Source organism: Netta rufina (assembly GCF_964035555.1).
Source record: "Netta rufina genome assembly, chromosome: 3".
Lineage (NCBI taxonomy): Eukaryota > Metazoa > Chordata > Aves > Anseriformes > Anatidae > Netta > Netta rufina.
Window position 1 is genome coordinate 33,857,866 of NC_140125.1, and position 20,609 is coordinate 33,878,474.

Below are 20,609 nucleotides of genomic sequence, written 5' to 3' on the forward strand. Positions count from 1 at the left end.
CACTTCCCAGTACAGAAGACCAACTTGCAAGATTGCAACGCAGTTACTTTCATGTTTTTATACTGTTCAGCAACTGAAAGATCCTTTTTTAGTGTGTTGGTTTTTTTCGTTTAATGTTTTTCTAGAAACGAAACTGATATTTTTAGTAATATGGACTGTATATAGCAGGACTGTAATGAAGATAACAGGGAATCTTTTCACTGCTGCTTTTATCCAGTCTTTGACTCACCCTCCCTTATTTTATTAATTGGCTTTTAAAGTGTTCTTTACAAAGTGAAGGTGGTCAATCACAGCTTGAAAGGCTTTTATGTTAGAAATTGGTGTGTATGTTAACTAACACAGAGTAGTTTTTTTCTTTTTTTAAAGAACATATGCATAGATGAAGAATGCACTGGGTAAAGCTGTCTGCTTGATCTGAATCTTAACAGTGGCTCATTGTTTTCTTGTTTCCTGACAGCAACAGCTGGGATGAGCATGTCTTTGAACTGGTTCTTCCAAAAGCCTGTATGGTTGGGCACGTGGACTTCAAGTTCGTTTTGAACTCAAACATCACAAACATTCCCCAGATCCAAGTGACTTTACTGAAAAATAAAGCTCCAGGCTTAGGGAAAGTCAATGGTAAGAAAGCACGTAAGATCTCTTTAAAAACTTTGTGGTTTTTTTCTGCTCAAGCTCCTTATTCTCTGTGAGATATGCTGGAAGATGTGGTTGAAATTATGTAAATATTTTCATTTTTTATTTCTTTAGTTCTATATCTCAGGAGCATGTTCTTTTTTTCACTTAACATGTTCAAAGGTAAATTGGGAAAACAAACTCGATAAACAGTTTCAAAATACTGAATTTTCTACATGTGAAAGTGCATAGTTTAAAAAGGTTGAACAAGTTGTTTTTCTGTATTGCTTGAATCCTCCAGTCATTAAAATAAATATGTTGTCAATTGTAATTCATTGTAGAAATCGATAGCTGAAACAAGCGTTGCTCTTTTTTAAATATACATGTATCTTAGCAAAAAAGCTAAAAGAGATTATTGTTCTGGCTCACTGAAGGAGATTATTCACTAGTGCCTCTTGGATGTGTAAGAGAAAATTGTGAGGCTCTTTTTGATTACACTAGATAAGACCTGGTTTCCTTGGGAATTCTCTCGTCATCTGGCTTATTAACTAAGCTGTCTGAAGACTGCAATATGATTTCATCTTATGTTCCTTGCAGCCTTGACAGTGTAGACCAAAGATATGAATTCTCTTGCCTTGGGAAGACTTCTAGCTGGACTCTGCATCTTACTAGCTCTCAGGGAACCTGTAAAGTGGTAGAATAAAGTGCAAAGTCACTTCTTTGCTGTGGAAGAGCTTGTGCCTCCATTGAGATTTTCCTGTGGTGAGAGTATTCATTGCATGTCCTCTTGCTCTGTCTGCTAAAGGCGGAAGGTATTTCTTTCATTGAGGCGTTAATTGGTGATCTTTATCTGGCCACCTCTTTCTGAAAAGCTTCCAGGAACTTCCAGTATTTCAGAGGACTCTTGCTGTCAGATATTATTGGCTGCTGGATATGAAATGTTTTGGGGAGAAGAGCAAGCATGATAATACAAGCTCTTTTTTTCCCTTTTAATTGTAACGCTAAATAACAGCACCCCAGTTAAACAAGGGTAACAGACCTTTAAATTTTAAAAAGGAACATGGGCGTACGAAAAATCATTGACATGCTTTCTTAGAACTACTCACTCTGTAGCATCCCCCAGCATCTAACAAGAAAAAGGTGTTCTGGAGAGCCTCCTTATAGAAATACTATAAACTGGTATTTGTGCAAGAATAAAATACTCTAACATAGTGAACTTCTTGGAGAAAGTGTATTCTTTCAGTGTACAGGAAGGTTTAGCAGTTTTATTAGCAGGGCTAGCTGTGAGCACAGGACAACAGTCAGATGTTCTTGCTGCTTCTTCCTCCTTTTAATGCTTGAAGTAATACCTACATTTAATATGTAGCAGTATTTTGTTTTATCAAAGCAAAAATTAGGACAGACAAACCATGTTGCCTTTCTGTATGGATCCCACTTTGCTTTCAGCATGAATTTTAGTATTCAGTCCATTTGGTCTTGGGTCTGCAGATCTGGGTGTTGAAATTAGTCTGACAATCTTCAACTCTGATGCAAAATGCTAAAGAATGGTGACTTTTTTTTCGTTTTAAGACTTGACAAAACTCTTCCAGAAATCAACACTTCACTTCCTTACATGGAGTGTAATGGAATTTGCTTTTCTCTCTAATGGGTATGGTAGAGAAAGCATGGAACAGGGGGCAGGGTATACATATGCAACCTGGAAAGGGCTGAGAGATGTGAGAGTGCCTGCAAGGCAACCTTTGCAAGGTCTCTCTCTCTTCTTGGTTGGGAAGCCCCAGCGAACCAACATCCTCTTAAGTATTACTATGTGATTGTTTCCTATCTTGCCTTCTGAAAAAGGGCCTTAATGACATTTGCCTTCTTTCCATGCCCTGTTGAGTGAAGTAACAGGGTTCTAGACAGGATTTCAATATAAGGAAAAGTAAACCTAGATGACTTATCTGTGCTGGATATTAACCAAAATGTCCTAATCACAGCAAAAAAAAGTAATATTCAGAATAGTTTGATGGCTCTTGAAAATGCATGAAATATTCAGACTGAAGTTCAGTTAACTCCCATCTCTCCCCCCATAAGGAGAGAAAGGAACTGAATTGTTAAGGTAGTGAGACCTAAGGAGGATCAGTAGGGGGAGAAAATTTATTCAGTCATTTCTCGTATGACAAGACCCCTGGAGCCAGTTAACTGTGCAGTGTGTAATAACAAGAAGGCCAGAGGCATAATTCTTCCGGGTTGGAACTAATGGTTTTGATCTGCCACTTAATTCACTGTATATGTTTCTTGTTTATTTGCTTGTATGTCCTCTTCATCTATGATTCATGAGAACCATTTAATTGAAGAAAGAACTGTACTCAGATGTTATCAGAACAATATACTGATGCTCAGCGTGAAAAATGCAGTTATTTTCAGTTTAGTTTATCAAAATTTCACTACTGGAATCTAAGTACTTAAGGAGTAATCTGCAGTTGATTATTAGAAGAAAATAACTTGAGTGGTGTTCAAGCAAGTGGTTTACAGGTCATTCAAATAAAGATTTTTTTTTTTAAATTTTTTTTTTTAACTATTTACTGCAACTGCAGTTGCAATCTTAATATGAAAATCACACCTTTGTGTATGTGTTGTTCTTCCATTAGCAGTAGCATTTTGGGTAGAAAGCTAATGCATTTGCAATTTAAGCTACTGCTTCTGCTTTTTTGTGAACCTGAAGCAATGCTGACAAATCTTACTAATGTTTTTGTTCTTCAGAAGCAGCGGTAGACAGACAGATCACATTTCCTTTATCTCCAGCTCATAATATTGAAACGGAGAGAAATGGAAAGCCAGGACCAGTTGAATTCAATGAAGAAATGCAGTATATGGATGTAGAGGAACCACAATGTAAGTTTTACTTAAATTGTTACAGTTTGTTTAAAATAGGAGCTTTTAAAAATTATTTTTCATTATATACTGGAATTTCTCCATAAAGATTTCTCAGCCATTTGAAACATACCCATTTCTCAGCCCTGCTCAATGTTGCCTCTCTCACTGGTCTGTTTGCTGTATGACTTGAAAGTCAAAAAAATCACTGATCTGGAGTTTTTTGGTGCTTCAAAGCAGTTTAGTATTTACTTGAATTGAGAAATAAAGTTGATTGATATGGTATCTTTCTATCTTACACTAATACCTGCAGTATTTTACTTGGTTTTCTTATGTAGTTGTGACAGAAGTTTACTTTGTCTACCTGGCTTTTACAGAGATTGCTGTGGTAAACTCAGAAAATTATAAACAACTGGTAAAGAGTTCATAACCAATCATGTTAACTTTCAGTCATATCAGACTTACTCTGCCTGTTTTTATTATCATTTTTATTAATGAGTGTTCTTCCACAAAATCTGCAAGAGATGCTCTGAAAGGTAGTCATATTGGATCTGACTGAGGAGAGCTACTGACTCTGAACAGGAAAATTCATAGTAGGAGTGAATCAGTTCCAGAACTAAGATTCCTTTTCTTGGTCCTTTCAGCAGTCTTTCATTACACTTTTTCCTTTTATGTCCTAGTCCTTCTCTGCATTTATATTATTCATGTAACATACCTGAAAGTGTTTCGAAAACTGTCAGTTAGCTCTACTGATCTCACTGGGAAAAGACTTCAAGTGAACCTAAAGTAGTTGTCAGTTTTTCAATGTAGTTTGTTTAGTGATCAGTTTGACATTGTGTATTTTTAATGCAAAGGATGAGATTTTATAATTTAAGAATTCATATTTCAGGTCTGTATTACTCATGTTTTTAAAGGTCTTAGGTTGTGTCCATTTCTGGAGGAACATAAAGAAGATATACTCTGTGGTCCAGTGTGGTTGGCTACTGGACTTGATCTGTCAGGACATGCCGGAATGTTGACACTAACGAGTCCAAAGCTTGTTAAAGGTAAAATAATTTATTATGCTAATCACATAGAGTATGCGTGACTGAAGTGCATCTCGTACTTCTGTAGCTGGACTTCAGTTTGCACTTATCTTCACATTGACAAATTCTGCTATATAACACAATAGGTATTACAGTAATGAGTCACAATTTCAAACTGGTGTGAAAATACTGTAATTAATGTAGTTGAGCTTTGCTTGTGTACACTATCTGTGAAATTGAAATCTGTTACAACTTGTCCTAGTAACCTATATAAATTCTCCTCCCAACATCCCTCTTTCCTTTTCTTTTTTACTTCCAGGCATGGCTGGTGGCAAGTACCGCTCATTTTTAATTCATGTTAAAGCAGTGAATGACAGAGGAACAGAAGAAATCTGCAATGGTGGCATTAGACCAGTTGTTAGAATACCATCCCTAAAACCTCAGACTAACAAGGGCCATTCCCTTGCTTCCTTGTTGGCAAAAGTTGCGGCAGGCAAGGTACTGAATAGCCAAGACATCTGTGTTAAAGTTGTAGATTTGCTATGGCTTATGTCATCTGAAAACAAAACAGCTGTTAGGGGAGTTAAGATCCATGGAAAATTACCTTTTTTTTTTTTTTTTTTTTTTGAATTTACACTGTGTTAATGCTTTCAAGAATCAGAGTTCAACATCTTTAAGTTTTCTCCTGTAAAAGTTCAGTTGAAAAGGTCTGTTCTGCCACATTCCTATCGTGAGCATATTTTTTAAAAAAAACTTCTGTTTTCTTGAGTGTTTTCAGTAACTGATAAACCTCTTCCTCTTGTGAGGATTTGTTTGTGTGTATTCTATTCTTGATTGTTGTAAGATTGGATGACACGATGTGCCTCTTGTGGAAATGATTAGAATGGTTAGAAAATAGCAAATTTAACAATGTTTGCAATTTACTGTTCTGTATTAAAACAATTCACAAACAAAAATAGCCCATTTAAGTACAATAATGTACAATACTACGTTCAAGCTCAAAAAATCTTGACTTTTATGTCTGTGCTGTTGCTAACAAGCAGTAAATATTTCAGTACTCAAACTGAGAGGTTTTACTGAGCTGTATGTGCTGTATTCTGAACAAGATACATAGTTGCAACAATCTAAAAACAGTGTGATTCCTGAAATCTGTATGTTTTTTCCCCTCAAACATCAGGAAAAACCATCTAGCAAAATTGAAGCCAGTAATTCTTCAAGAAAATCAGATAATCTTAGAGGCTGCGATTTACTTCAAGAAGTCTCTGTAACAATTCGAAGATTTAAAAAAACTTCAATTTCAAAGGAAAGGTTAGTAGGTGGTTTTTAATTCTAAGGAATATTAGCTTCAGATACAGTCCTCATGAAATACTTAGTTCTCAAAATATCTCAGTTCAAATGACAACTTGAAACAGTGATTTATGAAATGCAGTTTATATAAGAAGTCCAGTAAGTCATTAGTTTGAGGGCACTGTGTGGTGCAAGTTATGATAGAAAAACAGATAATTAATTCTTAATACTGAGTCATTATTTGCCTGACTTGAAAGGTAAATGAAAGTAATACTAATTTTCTTAATAATTTAGATAAATGATTTAGACAGACCTAATTTTAAGTACCATGTTAGACTTTTTTAAGAAATATCTTTGCTTTTTATTTCTACGTTTTCTCATTTCTTTCAGCATATAGTGTATTATTTGTCAAAATGTTCAGAATCAAATTCAGTTATCAAATTATCACTCAAAAACTGTGTAAGGTCTCCATGGATTGGTATCACAGACCTAAATATGAATAGTGTAGTTTTTAATCTGTATTACCAACTACCACACCACAATGGTAGCACTGGCTGTAATGTAAACAAAGAGGCTGCAAGGGCAGGGAAAAAAAAATAATTCTGTACAACTTCAGTTACTCCGTGTGGTTTAGAAAAGACTCTAAAATTTAATGAATTGTGTAAGAGCAAATTGACAAGATGAACAATAGTATTCCTTATGACCGGTTTGCGTTCACCAAAGAATTCCAGGAGTATTTCAGGATGAAACAGCTGAACTTCTAATGGTAGTGAAATTTCTTGCCATGGAATGCTTTAGAACATGGGGACAGGAGTATTGTAACAGAAAGGTTCAGGTAACCACAGATGAGTAAGCCTCTTGGCATTACTAATCTTCCAGTACAAAGTTGTGGTGAAGAACAAAATCAGCAGACAACTGAAAAATACAAGAACAACCAACACGGCTTCTTGTAAAGAAAAATCTTGTTTTACAAATCTGTACATGATCTAGGTGATTTCTAAAAGGTTTCTGACTTTCCAGAAAGCCTTTGGTGATGGATTTTGTCAGAGCTATGAAATAAGAGGAAGCCCTGCATAAAGTAGCAAGTCCTTTAATGCGGCAGGAAGTAAATATACGTGACTAGTTGCCAAAGAATGTTGTAGACTATGAAAATTTGCCTAGGTTTAGAAGTTACTATACAACTTAATAGGGGAAAAAATCAACCAAGGTTATTAAATATATACAGTAACCTAGGAAGCTCTCTGAGCAGAAGATAGGAATATTGGGAATGTGTGCAGGGAGGGTATCATATATGCATATGATGGTTTAGTCTCATCTAGGCGCATCTTTTTTATTTTGTTGTTGGTGTAGTGGCGTTTTTTTGCTGTTCTTAAAATGTCTTTCAAGTCTTATATTCTGTCTTAATGGAAGAATGGCCATATTGGATAATTTTGTTTTTATCCCTCCCTCAGAGTTCAGCGATGTGCCATGTTGCAGTTCTCAGAATTCCACGAGAAGCTGCTCACTACTCTTTGCAAAAAGACAGATGATGGTCTGACCACAGAACATGCTCAGAGTCTTGTGCTAGATACACTTTGTTGGCTAGCAGGAGTGTATTCAAATGGACCTGGCAGGTAAGAGAAAAATTGTGTTTAAGTTAGTATAACTGTTGCTCAGTATCAGTTCTGTGTAAAAACAGTTTTATATGATTGCCTGATACATGCAACTTGTTTTTACAGCTCAAAGGAAGGAAATGACAGCTTGCTTTCTAAAACACGTAAATGTGTCTCTGATATAATACGTGTTTGTTTCTTTGAAGCTGGACGGAGCATAGCTCACAAGTGTGCACGGTTTCTTGCATTATGCATCAGGTGAGTGCCATTTCATTTAAGGTGCATGTATTTAAGGTGAATAAGTGCTTTTTCTAAATACATATTTAGGGGTTTTGCATGCAGTCTGAATCATGTATGTTTTTGTTATTGTTTGACATTAAACGTATGAACAAGCAGTTCTAGAAGATTTTCTGTTGAGGAAAAATCTGTTAGATTATGACTGCAAAGAACATCAATTTTTCAATGTCATCCAACAGTGAAGATGACAATCTCCACGTTCATTCAGCAGATCTCATATTTTGTTCTTACTTCATTAAACATTAAAGTGTCTGGCTATGTGTTTCTTTATAGCAATGGCAGGTGTGACCCAAGTCAGCAGGGGTTTGGATCTGTCCTTCTAAAAGCTTTACTTGACAACATGCCTCTTTTGCCTGCTGCTGCAACAGGTGGTATGTATACAATGTTTGTCATCATACAAGTAGACCGTATGTTTGTTTGGCTTGTTTAGTTTTACTCCCTTGTGAAATAGGAATTACATAATTGTTCAGTTAGTACTAACAGCTTCTTGGAGTGGTCTGGTCAGGTGGTAGATGGTAGAATGTTAAGCAAATTAGCTTGCTTAGAGCACTAAGGTGCCAAAATTTTTAGGAGACTTCATGTAAGTTTTGCGAGGGTTTTCAAAGGTCTTTAGCAGCCACAAATTCTGGTGGCATGAGTCTGTTACTTTGGAAGATTAGCTGATTTATTCCATGGAGTCTGGCTATCCAAGTAACATCCAACTAGAGCAGTTTGTGTTATTTCTCCACAAAAGAGACACAGACTAAATTAAATTACTTCCTGATCTGTATTGTAGAGAACTGTTAGCACCTTACTGAAGCCTTTTGAATGCTTGCTAGAATAAGGAGATGACTTTAAAGACTTGTTTCTGGGGTAGTGAGGCCTGCTTTGTGTTTTTCACAGTATGATGTTGAATTGCATCTGGCCTGGCATCACTAAAGAGTCTTGAAGGAAGACTATTTGCATTCCAAAATATTTACTCTGTTACTAAGGTAGAAACATTTAACATTCTGCTCTTGAGAGTATGGAGTGTGCAGTGGAAGGAGAAGTAGAGAAGAAGGCAGAGAACTGTGTTTTCACACAGAACTCCTGCGCTATGCTCCCAGAGTTATCTGTAAGGAGAAGTGCCTGCAACAAATACGGAATAAGGATACAGCAGCCACAAACAGAGGGAAGAGCTGAAGCTGGAACGAGGCTTGGCTCTGGAGGGACCAGAACCCATAACCTGACATCTCAAGTGTCAAGAGCATTTTGGTTGTTGGCTTTAGTAAAAGCAAAGGACAGAAGCAATGGAAGAAATATATGCAAAATTTTCTCTTGGGAACCTTAGTTTATTTAGTTATGAACAAGCCAATGAGAAGAGTACTTCTACAAACTAATAATTACAGCAATTAAAGTCCCTCTCAAACAAAACAAAACAAAAATACTTCATCTGTCACTTCCATTGATGCTTTTTGAGCGTATGCTTTTTGAGCGGAATATTCACATCGTGTTTCACCTGAAATTAATTTTTGTTTTAATGCAGGATCAGTGTATTGGTATTTTGTGTTGCTGAATTATGTAAAGGATGAAGATTTGGCAGGGTGCAGTACAGCTTGCGCGTCATTGTTAACTGCCGTGTCCCGACAGCTGCAGGATCGCCTAACACCTATGGAAGCATTACTTCAAACAAGGTACGAAGGGTTGTGGTTGTTGTAAGCTTAATGAAGCCGAACATGCAAAGTGTCTAATGCCACACTCTGGCCTTCTGAAAAGGGTTGGCTGCTTAAAAGAAAACACATTTTCCAGTATCTGTTTGAGCAAGGATTGATTTCATATAGCTCTAGATATTAGTTTGGACTGATGCAGGGGTAAAGGTGAATTAAATTGCTATCTTGCAATTTACAGTGCACTTCAAATCAATGGATAATGTATGTAATGTTTGAAGTTGAGCAATCCTTAAGTTAGTATTTAATTATTTTAATGTAAGGATTAAGAAAGTATGATCTCTTGAGTATGGGAGGGAATCACATACACTAAATAGTTTCCCTTCTGTGTAGTGCTACGTTGTAGACTACATGTAAGCTGACAATACACTTAAAGAATTGCTACTAAATGCCAGATTGCTACGTGTAAAGACCTGGGGTATTTACTGGGAATGGAGGTTCTTATTCTAAATTATATAGCCATGTAATTTCTGGTTATGTTGTTGCATCTTTTACATGTTGTACTGATTAGCCACGTTAACTTTGGATTTATGTACTATATCTAAAGGAAATCTCTGGTGGTTCAGTTTTTCATCAGTTTCCAAAGCCATATTGTGATAATCTGAACATGCTGCTATTACACAGCTCTTTCATTTGTGATTTATGGGCAAAACTTATCCCCCAAGTCAAGCAGGATCCAAGGTAGAAGAGTTCTGGTAGATATTAGTTCAGAACCAGCAGATCAGATTAAAATTTTAGTAAGCTAAATTCTTGAGAGGGGCTGGTTTTTTTGTTTGTTTGTTTCTTTTGTTTTGTGTTTTGTGTTTTTTTTGTGTGTGTTTTTTTTTTTCTTAAGACTATAAATACTTGATTAAAACTTGTTCTTAGGTGTTATACTTAGATCCTTATGTTCCCTACCACAGCTGTTTCCCTCTGCCTATGTCATCTCTCCTGCTGCAACTAAAGCCTGTTAATGGTTGTCCTGTCTGCCTTGATGACAAAGAACAGATTATTTACTTCTTAACAAATTTTGGATGTCTAGAGGATGTTTGTATCTTGATCTTTTTCTCCAGAACTGTTGTCATTCTTATAGCATTTCCTTGAGCTCTTTTCTTTGGTGCTTGTCTTCTGTGAACTGTGGTACACAAAATTGTAAACATTTTCCCAGGTGAGACCTCTGCTCTGACAGAATACTTAGCAAGCTTATCTTTGACAGAACTTAGTGCAGTACATTTGAATTTCGATCCTTTTCTATAAAGCTCTTGTAATCTCTTTTTAGTTTTTATCACCTACAAACGTAATAAATCAAATTCTCTCCTTAAATCATTCAAGTAATTGATGTTAATGGCAAGCTGACCTAATGTAGTGAGTTCTCAATTCTGAAATGTAAAACAGTGTGAAGGTGCCCTACTGAATTTTGTCTTTGAGCTTTTGCTTTTTTCTTGTCACCACTTGACTCTAGCATGTTTTCTTGCTACAGCCAAAATGTCAGTCTTGCTAGATGTGCTTTATGTGTTGTTTTTAATACAGGCTTGCAAAGAGCAACTTAAATTCATCTAACGTGGTGTTCTTTGGCTAAATTTGTCATTTTAAGTCTGCTGTCTTGTAGGTGCTTATAAGTAATGTGTTTCAGTATATCTAGGGGAATATATATTAAATGGATTTATTTGTAATTCCTTGATTTTCTTTTCACTCTTTTTGAAAGTCAATAGCAATTATTGCCCTTTAGTAAAAACTTCATTTTCTGACTAGTTAGAGTCTTAGCATTGAGCCCAGCCAGCCTGGAATCATGTTAACACTCAGGGTCTAGAACCTATCCTACCCTATGCTGTCCTGCTGGTGTGGAAGTATTCATGTAATCAGTATCCTTCTGTGACTTCTGGATCAAAAAAGACATTTGGACTTTGCAGCCTTGTCAGCGTTATCAACTATTACCTTTCCTTGCCTGCCATACAAGAGAAACTTTTCTCAGGCAGGGGGAAAACAGGGGAAGGAGAAACTTGTTGTCACTGCTGGTGTGTTTATGCAAATATTTCCAACTTGACAACTGGCAATAGTCAGAATGAATTACAGTCTTGTGTGTTTCTCATTTCTGTCCCTATAGAAAAAAGACCACATCTCTACTACTGTATAATAATTTGTCCCGATTTCCATTTTTTGCTCCTCTTTTCAGTTGTTTCTAGTAGGTACTGGTAAATAAAATAAAATAAAATGCCAATTTTGTTACTACTTTGGATTTTATTTTTTCTTGGCATATAGAAGCCTAATTGGTTTACAACCATCTTGTTACCTGAGCTATTGTCTGTTTTTGTTTTGTTTTTGTTTTGTTTTGTTTTTCTCTACAGTACTGCCAGAGTAAGAAGTAATGAGATTTCCTGCTGCTGAGATATTTAAAGTACTGGCAAGTGTTAATTGATATCACTAGCAGCATTTCCCCTTTTGTTCTAACTTCAGCTGGAAGAACAGGCTGAGTTGGAATTTGTTGTGCAGTTCTGGAAAACTTCATTTTTATTGACTTGAGATAAATGTCTGATTTACCACGTGCAGGCATGCATATTGCTGTGGCTAATTGTCTAAGTTTGTAATTCTAGTTTTCATGTCAGAGTGTGGTTATAGGTCATGTTTTCAGGACAGTATTAGATCTCCAAATCTAGTTAGTAACAGTGAGTTACTTAGCATCATAAGCTGTATGAAAAGGTCACCTAATAAGTGATTTTAGTGGAATATTAGTAAATGGGAATTATTAAGATAAATCAGTTGCATGAAGAGAGTGGTTTGCAATATAGTAAGTTCTGTGTGAACTACTTGGTCTTTTTCTGTAAATAATTTTATATAAAATTCTTATTCTTTAAATAGTGCTGTTTGTCTTATTCTGTTTGCAGATACGGATTATATAGTTCACCTTTTGATCCAGTTCTGTTTGATTTGGAAATAAGTGGCTCTTCTTGTAAAAATGTATACAACAGCAGTATTGGAGTACAATCAGATGAAATTGATTTGTCTGATGTTCTATCAGGTACATATGTTTAACAGTAACCTTTTTATGGAAAAATTAGTAACTCTCTCTTATTGTACTGATTATTTTAGATAAGATATGTTTTTATACTTTCACCGTGTTTTATAGCTGTACACAATGAAGTTCTTAAGAGATCTCATGAAGCAAGAGAATCTCTTATTTACTGTGGATCTCAGAACAAGAAAAATAAGCCTTTTTCTGGAATAGGTGTTTTTCTTTTCCTGTAGAAGAGTTAAGAAAAGGGAAGATATTAAACAGAAAGGCTGCCATCATTTACTGTGTCAGAGTCACCAAGGGAAGCATTTGTCACTTCTATTGAGCAGCTTGTCTGAGATCTCTGTTATTATTCATTTAGACTTGCAACCATCCCCTGACAGAGAAACATAGATGGATTTTTTCAGAACTTGGGAAGCTTCCAGATGGCTTCTTTCTACTTTAATATTACAGATTTAATTAGACGTTTTTCTGTTTCAGAGACATTTAAATGTCTTAAATATTCTTGTATCTGCCCTCTCAGGTTAGTTCATAAGTGAAATTTGAGGCCATGCAATGTCCTAATAATAAGACGTTTTTTACCTCTCAGGAAATTCTTTTCATAGCAAACACATTTCATCAATCATAGTGATTCCTTTCCTTTTCTTGTCCACCTTCTTCCCACCCCTCCCTTGATACTCCACTGTTAGTATGTTGAATAATACTCTAGATTTTATATTAACTTGGTGTATGATCCTCATCAGTCTGTTACTTTTTCTCTCTTCCTTTACCATAATTTCAGTTTATTTTTGCAAAGTTAACTTTCTGATAGCGTAGAAAGAAAAAAATGCCAGTATATAATTTATTTCTGGCATTAAGAAAGTTACATTTTACACTGTGCTTTTGCTATTACATTTGATAATTGGACTTAAGACAGTCTGTTCAGATTTGGCAACATTGTCCATTTAAAAATATGCTCCCATTTATATTGTGGATGTGATAGTGTTAAGGTGCTTGTTCCAGAGCATGAAGTAATAAAAGCTATGGATTATATTTAGTTGTCCCTTTCTGCTCTTTGGGATTTGTAATGTCGTTACCAAGAACATATTAGATAGTGCAGATACCTATTTCTCTTTCAGGAAATGGGAAAATAAGTAGCTGTGCAGCTGCTGAAGGTAGTTTTACCTCCCTTACGGGGCTTCTGGAAGTTGAACCTCTGCACTTTACCTGCGTTTCAACAAGTGATGGAACTAGAATAGAAAGGGACGATGCAAGTACGTTTACTGGTATATACAATTTTTCATTTTTTCTACTTAGTATAATTCCATAATGTGATAATTTTAATTGGACATAATGAGCAATGTATGTCAAATGGATTTGTCTGAAGTATTGAAATATTTTTTGAAATAATTTATGTGTCAATTTCTTCATAGAATTTAACAAACTAGATTTCAAATTTATGAATTGGGATGAATTTGTTTCTGTCAGTGAGTGAGTATAATCTACACACATGCATGTTCACCTTGCAGCCTATTGTGGCGACAACATTCCAGGGCTCTCTATAATGAAAATGTTGCACGTATACTGAATGTGTATAATCTATGAACCATATGCTTTGTAATTCAAGATGATAATACTTTGTTGCAAAAGGTCAATAAACGTGATACTTACCTTGTTTTTACATTGCTCTTAACAATTAAGGAAATAAAGGTGTTTTTTATCATTTCTGTTCTACATACATGTTTTTTTCTCTGTTTTTTTATTTGTTTCATGCCAGTGAGTACCTTTGGGGTTACCCCAGCAGTTGGTGGTCTCTCATCTGGAACGGTTGGGGAAGCCTCGACAGCACTGAGTTCGGCAGCCCAGGTAGCTTTGCAGTCTCTCTCTCATGCAATGGCCTCAGCCGAGCAACAGCTCCAGGTGCTGCAAGAGAAACAGCAGCAGCTTTTGAAGCTTCAGCAACAGGTTGGAGGCTACTTGGCTATTTTTTAATGCTGTCTCTAAACTTCAAAAGCTGAGGAAAATAGTTGCAGAGCTAGTCACTTTTTTTTTCTTTTTCTCTTTTTTTTTTTTTCTTTTTTTCTTATTTTTCCTCTTTTTCCATAGTGTATTTGAGGAATGAGCAGCTCTGGACTGAACATCCACACTCATTAAGCAAAGTGATGAGTCTCCCATGCTGCTTCAGTCTTTCAGACTTGTTTTTTGTATATTTTGAGGGTGGGTTGGGAATTTGTTATCAAAACTAAATCTTAATACATAAGAGCATCAATTTGTGAAACTGAGAAAGACCACTGAAATGAAAAGCAGAATTGCACATTTGGGGAAATAAACGATAAACCTATTATTAGCATGCGGTTCATGTTGACAATGTGACTGTGGTGTTCAGATTTTATTATTATTATTATTTGATTACTCCAGATAACTAATTACTTGTGTTCCTCAGCAAGGGAGGTCAAGTTGAATACAGTTTTATTTTTCAGCTTGTAGTAGGTAGCTAGCATGCCAATATTGAAGGTGTGGAAATTAAATCTAGCTCATAATGCAAACTGAACTTGTATTTCAATACTACTCCTGTGTTCACAACCAGAATTGTTTGCTACATTCACTGTTTCCATTTTTCCCACAGAAAGCTAAGCTGGAAGCAAAACTGCATCAGACAACAGCAGCGGCAGCGGCGGCAGCATCAGCAGTTGGTCCTGTTCACAACTCTGTGCCTTCTAATCCAGTAGCAGCCCCAGGGTTCTTCATTCATCCTTCAGATGTCATTCCACCAACACCAAAAACAACTCCTCTTTTCATGACTCCTCCCTTGACTCCACCTAATGAGGCAGTTTCTGCTGTTATTAGTGCAGAGCTTGCTCAGCTTTTCCCTGGTTCAGTTATTGATCCCCCAACAGTAAACCTCGCTGCACATAACAAAAACACAAGCAAGACTAGAACGGTAATTATTTTCATTTGCTTTTTATAGAAATGTGGTGATATTAGCCATTTATTTAATTTGTACTTGAGTGTGAGTAAATCTGTTTATTTGGATGAGGTGTGAAAACTGTATAACTGACTTTAGACAGTATGAAAAGAAAGACTTTATGAAAGTGAGGCAAGGTTATCACTCAAATGGTTTCTTTAAATTTGAACTAGCTTAACTGTATAATGAGCTATAAATACTTTAAACCTGGTAGTTAATGTATTTTGATGGTGCATGGTCAAAAGGAGTTTCTTCTAAAGAATAGGTTATTATAAATGCGTAGATTTTTTAATAACTTACTGTTGTTTTTCCCCTTCTCAGAATCCACTTGGATCTGGTCTTGCTCTTGCAATATCTCATGCTTCACATTTTCTTCAACCTCCACCTCATCAGTCAATTATTATAGAGCGAATGCATTCAGGTAAATAAATAAATAAATAAAAATCTAATAATAATTTTGACAAATTTTCTAAGTTAAATATTTTTCAGTGAGTTGCTTAGCTGCAGTTTCACTTGGCTTTCTAAAGAAAAGATGTGTTTGAGTTTGGATTTCTATTACATCCAGAAGTTTAAGCCCCAGCTTCAGCGATGTTCACCAAGTTTGAAAAATCTTTGGGGAGGAGGGAGAGGTGTACAGAGGGGACAGTGTATGTTGGGTCCCCAGACAGAGCACAGATTCTGAAGTAATGTAGAAAAGACTTAACAGTGTACATTAATTTGAACCCCAAATTTTCTTTTCAATGGGTGCAAACTGTGCTGAGAGATTTTGAAACTACAGCTATTTCAAACCTCAAATAACCACTGTTTTGATGATATAGAAACAGCAATTTTGTTGTTTGAGGAGTAATATTTCTCACTGATTAATGTGCACTGGTATCCTGTCCTTCTTCCCTAGGAGCAAGAAGATTTGTGACTTTAGATTTTGGAAGACCTATATTACTGACGGATGTATTGATTCCCACGTGTGGAGATTTGGCTTCTTTGTCAATTGACATCTGGACTTTAGGAGAAGAAGTGGATGGAAGGCGGCTGGTAGTGGCTACTGACATTAGCACACACTCACTTATTTTACATGACTTGTTGCCCCCACCAGTTTGCAGGTTTATGAAGGTAAGAGGACATGGACTGTACACTGTCTCATTTAAACTCTTGATTTTCGTTACTTTGTAAACTTCCTTTGAAGTTCTCTTCAGATCAAACTTCAGCTGCCTACATGTGAATTCTTGATTTAGTGTATATTTTGCCTGTTTTGATACAATTGAATTACAATACTGTTGTATTCTCTTTCAGATCACTGTTATTGGTCGATACGGTAGCACAAATGCCAGAGCAAAAATTCCATTGGGATTTTATTATGGCCATACCTATATCCTGCCCTTTGAAAATGAGTTGAAACTAATGCACGATCCCCTCAGAGGAGAAGGTGAAGCTGCAAATCAGCCAGAAATTGACCAACATTTAGCAATGATGGTTGCATTGCAAGAAGACATACAGTGCAGGTGGGGAAAAAAAAAAAAGCATATTTACTAGTTATTTTAACTTGCAACACTGGAATATCAGAAGTTTTTTTTCATAAGTATTCTTTCTTCCTGTGCTGTTATTCAGATAAAATTGTTGAGTTGTTACAGTGAGCATCGTCATACAATTAACAAAGACTACTCTGTATTTTGTTTATATTTGTTTCAGTAATGCATTCAAAATGGACCGGAAGTCATCTTCTGGCAAGGTGACTGTCAAATCTATTGCTGTTTACTAATGGCTATTATATTGTGTTGGGATGTTTCCTTTTAGGTACAACTTGGCCTGCCATCGGTTAGAAATCCTTTTGCAGAGTATTGACCTGCCACCACTCAATAGTGCTAACAATGCCCAGTACTTTTTACGAAAGCCAGACAAGGCAGTAGAAGAAGACAGCAGAGTATTTTCTGCTTACCAGGACTGCATTCAGCTACAGCTTCAACTCAATTTGGCTCACCATGCTGTTCAGAGGCTCAGAGTAGCTTTAGGTGCAACCAGGAAAACGTTGAAGGAACAATCTGATCCAAAAGAGCTGATTCAGATGTCATCTACAGAGCAGTTGCGCACCATCATTAGATACTTACTGGATACTTTACTTAGTTTGCTTCATTCTTCCAATGGTTAGTATTTTTTCAGGTTTCAAAGCTTTTGTCATGTTTGTGGAAACAATTTTTTTTTTCTTTTGCTTTATCTGTACATTCCCACTATAAAGCTTTTAAACTGTATTGTTATGTTTTACTATGAGTTTAGTAGCTGGTAATATGCAGTGTACAGCTTGACAAATTGCACCAAGCTGACCTAACAAATTATTACTTCAAAAAAAGGATGGGACAGGGTATCAAGTTCCTTCTGCCTTTTCTATACTCCTAGCTGCATTTTCCTTTGTTCAGAAACCATTTGATTGTGATACCATCTTGTGGGCTGATTAAGTTTGTTGAATATTGTGCTCAGGCACAATATTCATGTAGATAGAATGAGCTTGTGGAAGATCCCGGAACCAGATTAGGCAGTTAAGAGTGGAGAACAGAAGCAGAGACAACTTCTGTGGAAAAAAATCACAAAATCATTATCTGTGCTCAGTTCTTGATTTTTAATATTTAGATATCCAGTAAGGATTTTTATTTCCTAAACTGGCCATTGAAAGTGTTCCTGGAGAATCAAAATTGAAGTCTGAGTAGGAATGGTGAATTAAAAAAAAAAAAAAAAAAAAAAGTATTTAAAAATAGTAATTGGGGAACATTGTTCTCTAAATAGACATTTGTGTCTGTCTTGTAATTTTCTGTGCCAGTTTGTTGTTAAGCATAATGATGGTTTGGTTTTGGCTTTGCGTAGATTCCATGGAGGTATTTGAGGCACTGCCATAAAATTGATATGGTTTTGACCAAACGGACTGATCTTTATGGGTTACCTGCAAATTACAATCTCCCTATCTGGTCCTCTTTCTTCCTGCTTTCCCATGTGAATTAGTCTAATCACAGTAGTTTTAAAAACTTCCTAAAAACTTTTTCTTGTCTTGAAGCCAAAGTAGTTATAATAGCATCATTCTCTCTCCTTAAACACGGTTGCTTATTCTCTTTTATTAAAAGGACACTCTGTTCCTGTGGTTCTTCAAAGTACTTTTCATGCTCAAGCTTGTGAAGAATTATTTAAACACCTGTGTATCAGTGGAACCCCCAAGATACGTTTGCATACTGGCCTTCTGCTTGTTCAGCTTTGTGGAGGAGAAAGGTGGTGGGGTCAGTTTCTCTCGAACGTATTGCAGGAATTATACAATTCAGAGCAACTTCTCATATTCCCTCAAGACAGGTAAGGTATAAGCTTATATTGATATGTCACCTGTGAATCACTTGTAAATAATTCCATGGTTCGTAACTTAGTATTTCAATTGGCAAAAATGTGGCTAAATAATACTTATCTGTTTATTCCACTGATGTAAGAAATAGTTCCAAAAAAAGCACTGCAAATGACAAATGTCTGTTTGTAGTTATTTTTTTTTGCATGTATTTGGTACTTGCACCACAATAAGTTGCTCTTTTCCTCACTTAAAAGTGAATAGGAAGACATTTTTGGTGCTCTTCACATACCTAGCAGGATTGCTTTCCAGTGTCAAAAATTGTCTTCTGCTTTAACGGGCTTAAATACACAGAGCCATTCTAATGCATTTGGCAGTAGGAATGAGACTGAAAAGCACACTACTTGCATCTAATATAGAAGTCGTCTTTGAGATATGAGCAAACAAGCATAGAGCTGAGTACTAGATGTTGGGATGTGTTGATCATTTCAGATTATTGCATGAGATCCTTGATATTCTAAACATCCCTCTGTTATTTTAATCTAACATATTTGCTGTTCTGTGGCTTTCTGCCTTCTTTGGACTGTAACATTTACATTGTCATACTTCTAAATGGATTAATGCAGTGTTACGAGAGTACATGTATTGAATTCTCTACTCCTGCTATTCAGCATATCATATGTAATAGGAAATAAAACAGATAAGCACTTGTTTCAGGTGTACAGAATGGGATGTTCTGCAAGTAACTACTGACCTCTTCAGGGTAAAAGAGAAAACATAACAAAATACTGCACTACCTCTGTGACAATAGATCTTGAAATCTAGTCCACTTGCTGGGCCACAGTGCTGGTTTCTGTAGCAATCTGCTTGAAGGCCTAGGGGAATATGGTTCTAGAAGGGGTGTTTCGTAATATTACTGAAACTGAAAAGAAAATGAAATCTTAAACATTTAAATTTTATTTTTAGGGTCTTCATGTTACTTTCTTGCATTGGCCAAAGATCGCTTAGCAACAGTGGTGTTTTAGAAAGTTTACTCAATCTCCTGGATAACCTGCTTTCACCACTGCAACCTCATTTACCTGTGCACAGAAGAACTGAAGGTAGGCCTCTAGTTTGGGAAACTGTAGTTTCATATTAATTATAAGATAGAAAACTGGATAGAAAAATAGCTCACAGTTTTTGGTGTATTAAAAAAAGAGATTGGATTTGTTTATTAGATTTTTGAAACACAGATGTCTTTTAAAATATGCTCAAATTTCTTGTTCTTTAGGTGCTAAGAGATACTGTTTTCCCTTGATTAAATGTGAACAAAGTCTATTTGGTTGCTTTCAATTCAGCTAGGTAGCTTTAAGGTTTCAGCCAAGTGGGAGGAACATCCAAGGTGTAGACAGCTCTAATGACTCCAGCGAATGACTTCGGAATTTAGTATTTTGGAAAGAAGCGTCTGGTTTTGCTCATAAGACCCTTTCTAAGTTTCAGCTTTTGAAGTGAAATGCAGCTATGAAGACAAATTTGAAACCATACATATGGTTTCTGCGAAATACATTTTTTTTTGTTGTTGTTGTTGTAACCACAAGAAATGTACATTTTCTTAACACTTAAAAAATATACATATATACTGACATTATATTCTCCAAACTTGATTTTTTGGAGTGTTTTCTTAACCACCTGAAGTTTGAAGAAAATGCTTGATCAAATTCTACGTCATCAGTTCTGTACATGTAGCAGAACATTGTAGAAGATATGCTACTTGAAATTCGTAGCATTATAAAGTTGGTACATGCCAGCTGAGACTCTGTCCTTACTTTTTATCTTGTCTCCTGACGTAAACAAGCCTCAGGCTGGTGTCAGAAGCTGTCCTATTGCTTCCCCTTGGTTCTACCATGTACTTTCTCTATCTTGGCCATATCCTGCTATAGTCTCATAATGAGTCTGAGGCAAATCCAAGCTTACATCTCCTCTACCTCTGTTTGCACTCTCCCCACAGCTGCCAATTCCTTTCATAGCTCTTGCCT

General features: G+C 36.1%; 1 protein-coding gene across 6 annotated transcripts in view; it reads left to right on the plus strand.

Moving 5' to 3' along the window:
* BIRC6 (baculoviral IAP repeat containing 6) overlaps positions 1 to 20,609 on the plus strand; it is a 176,039-nt gene that overhangs the window by 44,770 nt on the left and 110,660 nt on the right. For 5 of the 6 annotated variants that reach the window (XM_084283516.1, XM_084283518.1, XM_084283520.1 and 2 more), the window contains 19 exons: positions 458 to 618; positions 3,355 to 3,486; positions 4,380 to 4,511; positions 4,810 to 4,988; positions 5,668 to 5,798; positions 7,229 to 7,390; positions 7,496 to 7,627; positions 7,940 to 8,037; positions 9,171 to 9,318; positions 12,213 to 12,346; positions 13,459 to 13,605; positions 14,097 to 14,284; positions 14,946 to 15,260; positions 15,606 to 15,705; positions 16,180 to 16,394; positions 16,575 to 16,783; positions 17,076 to 17,422; positions 18,389 to 18,608; positions 19,561 to 19,694. In XM_084283516.1, coding sequence (XP_084139642.1) covers positions 458 to 618; positions 3,355 to 3,486; positions 4,380 to 4,511; positions 4,810 to 4,988; positions 5,668 to 5,798; positions 7,229 to 7,390; positions 7,496 to 7,627; positions 7,940 to 8,037; positions 9,171 to 9,318; positions 12,213 to 12,346; positions 13,459 to 13,605; positions 14,097 to 14,284; positions 14,946 to 15,260; positions 15,606 to 15,705; positions 16,180 to 16,394; positions 16,575 to 16,783; positions 17,076 to 17,422; positions 18,389 to 18,608; positions 19,561 to 19,694 — 3,284 coding nt within the window. The remainder of the gene's footprint in view (positions 1 to 457; positions 619 to 3,354; positions 3,487 to 4,379; positions 4,512 to 4,809; positions 4,989 to 5,667; positions 5,799 to 7,228; positions 7,391 to 7,495; positions 7,628 to 7,939; positions 8,038 to 9,170; positions 9,319 to 12,212; positions 12,347 to 13,458; positions 13,606 to 14,096; positions 14,285 to 14,945; positions 15,261 to 15,605; positions 15,706 to 16,179; positions 16,395 to 16,574; positions 16,784 to 17,075; positions 17,423 to 18,388; positions 18,609 to 19,560; positions 19,695 to 20,609) is intronic. The other variant, XM_084283517.1, reaches the window with a different exon arrangement.